The 5775-nt window shown below is 38.9% G+C and overlaps 1 protein-coding gene across 1 annotated transcript; it reads right to left on the bottom strand.

Annotated features, from left to right (window-relative positions):
* LOC101168480 (SLAIN motif-containing protein-like) lies at positions 1 to 4085 on the bottom strand. The gene is made up of 7 exons (XM_011483682.3): positions 3618 to 4085; positions 3376 to 3509; positions 3173 to 3283; positions 2341 to 2439; positions 1960 to 2232; positions 661 to 789; positions 1 to 584 (listed from the first exon to the last, which is right to left on the bottom strand). The coding sequence occupies exons 1-7, from the start codon at positions 4013 to 4015 to the stop codon at positions 313 to 315; spliced, it is 1416 nt and encodes a 471-aa protein (XP_011481984.1). The 5' UTR covers positions 4016 to 4085; the 3' UTR covers positions 1 to 312.
* Between the last annotated feature and the right edge of the window lie 1690 nt (positions 4086 to 5775).

The following is a 5775-nucleotide window of genomic DNA, read 5'->3' as shown; positions in this document are numbered from 1 at the left end:
TCTTATTTTTTTGTATTAAGATCGTTCTGTTGTCCACTTTCGTGAACAAGCTGTACAATCAAAAGAAACATTTTTTCCAAGTTTAGAAACGGCAATTTATTGTTTTGACCTAAAAAAAAAAACAGGAAATCAGAAAAAAGGTAAATTTCACATATTTTCGTTGGTTCTCTGGCGGCTAGACAAGACAACACAGAGTCCACCCACCATCAGACTAATTTAATTGATGAGGTACTTAAGTTAATATGACAAGTTTAATGCAGTGTATGTTCTTTTGCAAGTTAAAGCACACTAAAATGATTTGACAGTCTATCATCATGTCTTTCCTCGCTGAACAGGTGGAGCACGTGTGCTCCATGCTGCAGTGGTTGGTCTCTCTGGAGATGCAAAGACTCGTCCATGAACGGGCAAGTACCCCTTTGCAGGATGAGGAATCCTGCAGGGGCTCAGAGACTGAGACCTCTGCAGCCCCTTCACTGCTGCCACTCGAACTGACCCAGCCCTGGAGGACTGCTTTAGGTTGTGAAAGTTTGCAGATGCTGGAGATAGGGATCGAAAACCACAGGCTGTTCTGGTGGATGACACATCTGGGAATGAGATTTTTATTGAAACTTTTGATCCATAAATGAAAGTTATTTTCTCTGTGAGGACGTAGGAACAGACCTGGCTGGGCGTTGGACCTTTGACCAGCGGTTTGATAGTCGTCCGTCTCCAGACTTCTGCTGTTCCTCACAGCCTGAAGGGAGCGGAGGCTTGTTCGCAGGGGTGACCTCGCTAAGCCAGTGGATGCTGCTGTAACCAGACGATAAAATATGATTTCTGAAGAGTTTTTGTAAATAAACTAATAAATTTAAAGAAATGAGGGAAAAACATTGTAATAATAATGTGTCCTTCTTTCTAGGTGTTTCCCCTCTTTTAGTCATGCAGATCAAAAAGCAGAAGTTAAATTGTAAAGTAATATTTGAAATCCTTATTGTGGTTGTGATCTGGATCAAATATAATATATAGAGAATAGAATAGAATAGAATCTTTATTTCTATAGCACTTTTCTCAGAGCAAGTCACAAAGTGCTTTACAAAGAGCATAAAAGCATATCAACACACAAAAAAGTAATAAAATACAATAATAATAATAGTAAAATAAAACACAGTAAAACGTGGTAAAACTAGGACTAAATCAACTAAAAGCTCTCCTAAATAAAAACGTCTTGACCTGAGATTTAAAACACTCAACGGAATCGATCTGACGCAACGACAATGGGAGGGAGTTCCAAAGACAAGGAGCAACAGCTTGAAATGACAGATCTCCTCTAGTCTTATAGCGGGTTTTTGGAACGCTTAAAAGATTCTGGTTGGAAGACCTCAATGATCGGGCCGAAGAGTATGGGGTTAAAAGGTCAGATAAGTATGTCGGAGCTTGACCATGCAAGGCTCTAAAAACTAAAAGTAGAATTTTAAAATCAATTTGAAATTTGACAGGTAACCAATGTAAAGCAGACAAGAGAGGAGTGATGTGTGTCCGTTTACTTGTTCCTGTTAAAAGCCTCGCTGCAGAGTTTTGGACAAGCTGAAGACGGTTTAGGGAACGTTTGTTAAAACAGGTAAAAAGAGAGTTGCAGTAATCTAAACGAGAGGAAATAAAAGCGTGGATAATTGTTTCCAGGTCTGATCGAGACAAAATACTTTTTAATTTTGCCACGTTCCTCAGATGATAAAAACAGTTTTTCACTATCTGTTTTGAGTGACTTTCCAGAGACATAGACCTGTCAAACAACACCCCAAGATTTATGAGGCTTGACTGGGCAGAAGAGCTCAGACACCCAAGGCGTTGACTGATGGACGGGATTTTATGTTCAGGGGCAAAAATAAGTGTCTCGGTTTTCTGAGTATTTAGGACTAAATAATTACTATACTTACGATATTTCATAGGACAATTACATGATGCTGTTCCTGCTGTGTCTACCTTGATTTTGAGCACGTTTAAGCAGCTTGAACTGGGTGACTTGTTCATGAAGCCGGCTCAGTTTGGGACTCTGACACATCTGCTTGGTTGCTGGTGCTGGTGACAGACAGCGAGAGGAGCCCACAGATGGCAGAGAAGACGGAAAGCAAGCTCTGACTTTATTTTCATGGACAGGTTCATCAGTGTTTTCTGTTGCAGTGTTGAAGCAGGAAGTGGGCTTTTGCTGGTTTCTACTGTATGCAGATGGCATGGAAACATAGTCGTGTCTTAAACCTGAATAACACAGAAAAAAGCCAGTACAGTCCTATTTTTATTAGTTTGCAATTATCCAAACTTTAACCAGAAATTCTCTCAATTGATTAAAGGTACTTCTCAACTTACTTGCTTCTTGTATTCGAGCCATAATGTGAACATCTGTGATGTCCTGCAGTTTGTAGCTTGCAGGACTAGAATCAAGGGGAAAATTCTCTTCACTGCAATCTGTGCAAATTAAGAAACAGAAAAAGACCCAAACAGGTATTTGATTTTGGGTATAAACATAAATGTCTCCAAGAACACTGCTAAATTTTTTTTATGGGCCCCAAGCAAAACATATTGAAGGGGGTTAGTTTAATAAGTGGCATTTTTAGATAAATAGTTTAGGATGCGTTTATAAAAATTGCTTACTTAATTTAAAATTGACCTGAGCATATTTTCAAAAATGAGTTAAAGTCTAAAACTTGCTTTTCAAAAACAGTTTTCTTGAGAATGATCAGCAGAACTTTGAAAAACCTCAAAACACACGATCTTCCAAAAGTATCTCTACTTTTAAACCTGAGACAGAGGTAAAAGGGTTAAATATTTACTAAACAATTACCAAATTTAAAGTACTCCGTAGGAATTGAAGGATGGTCAGCCTCTAAGGAAACCACATCCATAGCACACCAGTTATCTTCACTCTCTTGCTCAGGGAGTTTGAATCTAATTATCCTCCTCACCTCACTTCCAGGTCACCTCTTTAACCCCAAAGCTTAAGCAAGTCGGATTCTGCTGTGATTTAGTTTAAATGTAAACTAAAAGTGACAGTGACTAACTGATGAAGACTTCCATGGAAAAATTCATCGCTGTTATGTTTCAACTAGAGGAAGATCAAAAATAATGCTCTAATGTGGTTCTTCAGTGTTATAAACTTCTGGACATTTCATCAAGAATGTCAAAGCTATAACAACTTTACCTAAACTGTTGGAGTCACTGAATGATGACATGACAGAGCTTTTGTCCACAGAAGATCCATTCACACCATGATGGAAAGCTGAGGAACACCCAAAGACCTGATGCCTCGATCCTGAACACAGGGAACACAAAGTAACCCCACAGTCACGGTTAAACGAACCTTTTTGGAAGTGAGAATATTTGAAAAGACATTTTTGTCTTTACTTTGGTCCAGCTTGTTCATAAGCAGACGACATGCAATCTCCATCTCAGGGCTGCGGTTATCGAGCACCTGTCGACACCACCTGAGTGCAGAGCCCTTCTCAACAAGTGGCTGCTTCTTCTGAGGTTCATACAACCTGTGAGGAAAATAGCAAAACATCCCACTTACATGTCAAACCAAAAAACTCAACCTTTTACAATATTCCACTGTCAGAAAACATTTAGACATATCTGATGAAGACTACCAGCTCTGTTCATCCTGCTCATCATCCTCTATATTAAGGATCTCCACCAAGTCCAAAGCTGACTCTGTAGTCTCTTCACAATCAGAGAAGTCCTCTTCAGAGTTGGAGCTGTTCAGCGTGCTGTCCGTGACGCAGCAGGATGACAGATCGCAGCCTGACTTCAAAACTTCAAGTCTTAATCTAGCATCCTTGGCGAAGGATCGATCTGTACATCTTTGCACTTGTCCAGATTCGGTATCAGCCCAGATGTTGCCTTGTTGATTTTCATCCTGCAGCTCACAGCTGAAAGGATCGTGACTCGCTCTCGGCTCAAACTCCGCCTGGCTGCAGAAGTACTGGTACCAGCTGCTTTCAGAGTGGTCTTGGACATCCGTCTTCTGAGAAAGATCCTCAATCATGGCTGCAGGATTTTGTCCGGTTGTTCTAAAGAAATGTAAAACAGGGGTTGTGTTTGCCCAGCAGCTGCTGCTCCAGTCTACCTTCTAATGACCCAGATTTGTTGAGAAGGACTGTTAAGAACAGACTCACAACAGATTGGATGGATTTAAAGAAGCATCAAGAGCTTATGTGGATTAAAGAGTGCACAGGTTTCCACACACAGAGCCTCTCAACATCACACTGTCATCATGGCTCATGTTAAAAAAGTTGTTGATTATTAAACTTTTAGAAATTATGTTCATTTTACTGGTCAGTCTCTTCTCTGATTTCATTGATAGCACTTTCTTTCCGTCCCTCAAAAAACTGTGCTGCTTATCTTGAGATCAACAGCTATTGTTGTTGCCTGCTTGTGGTTGATCTTGTTCATCTCTAATGAGGAAGTTGTGCTGTGAAGTGTGGGTGTGTGCAGCATCTCTCTTGTCTCTCCTGCAGCCTGCAATCTAACAATTCTTTAATTCACACTGCATTGTCTTTTCTTGTGTTTGGATTCCAGCTTTCGGCTATGTTTGCTGTTTAAAATGTTGAGCATTTCATATAAAAATCAAAATTGTGTAAGGATTGTGCTGTTTGTTCTGATGCTTTAGTTGTTTACTTGGTTCTTGTCGTGTTCTGTATTCAGGCTTATTTTCCCCCATGTCACATTTAACCTGCTTTTATTTATTAAAATCTTGCCTAATTTAAATAATCATCCTCAGTGTGTAGAAGTGTCTGGTTTTTCAGTTTATTTTGTCTTGTCATTTGCTCTGTAATCGTTTGTTTGGTCATGGTAAGGGTTGTTTATACGTCTTTTAAGTTCCTGTCTCAAACCTGATCTCCTGCAGGTTTGGGTCCTACCCCAATTCTTCGTCACAGAAGGGCTCATGATGGTATTCAATGACAACACCACATAGACAAAAACAAATCATGGGAATCATTACTGCTCTGGAAATGACATGATTCATCAAAATAAACTTAAAGAAATAAAAAGATGACTTCTTTGACTGTAATCTTTATATCAGTAAAACTTCAAGTTACATTAAACTAACTATCTTCTCAAACATATCATTTGTGAAATATTTGTTCCTTAATGGCTTTTTGGATAAGTAGAGAACAAGTACTCCAGATTAGTTGTATGACAGTAAACTAGAAATGTAGACTGTTTTTTACTTTGACACAACTTTAACGTCTGTTTTTGACCAGGAGATTGTTTATTGTGTCAAAATTATAGACTTTTACAAAAATAAACTGTTGTATTTCCCCAAATGTGACAATGAAGTGCATTACTGTTCTTTATACTGTAGAACCTGACATACTGTAACACATTTTAAACAGTCGAGTGCCTATTTGGTACATTCTGTAATCTTTCAAAGTGAATTTTCAAAGTTTTTTTTTGCACGTTCTAAAGTAAACTTAATAAGGTAAAAATGATGATTTTTCATGTATGTTTTCATGCTTTTAAAAATATACCTAATTGGTCAGTATAAATTTATATTTAGGATCCTAATGATCTGAGCTGGTTTGCATGACCACCCAGTTCAGAAAGATAGTTCTCATATTCCTTCTCTAGAAATGTCATCAGTCCAAAAGGTTCTAAAATCAAAATCTTTGTAAAAACATTCCGAATCCTTGTTTGGGGCGGCCGTGGTGCAGCGGTAGGGCGGTCAACCCATGATCATAAGATTGCAGGTTCAATTCCCACCTTGCACGCCCATGTGTCGAAGTGACCTTGGGCAAGACACTG

The sequence above is a fragment of the Oryzias latipes genome, chromosome 14, assembly GCF_002234675.1.
Source record: "Oryzias latipes chromosome 14, ASM223467v1".
In the NCBI taxonomy this organism is placed as follows: Eukaryota; Metazoa; Chordata; class Actinopteri; order Beloniformes; family Adrianichthyidae; genus Oryzias; species Oryzias latipes.
Note: the sequence above shows the minus strand (reverse complement) of the source record. Positions and strands in the feature narration are given on the sequence as shown.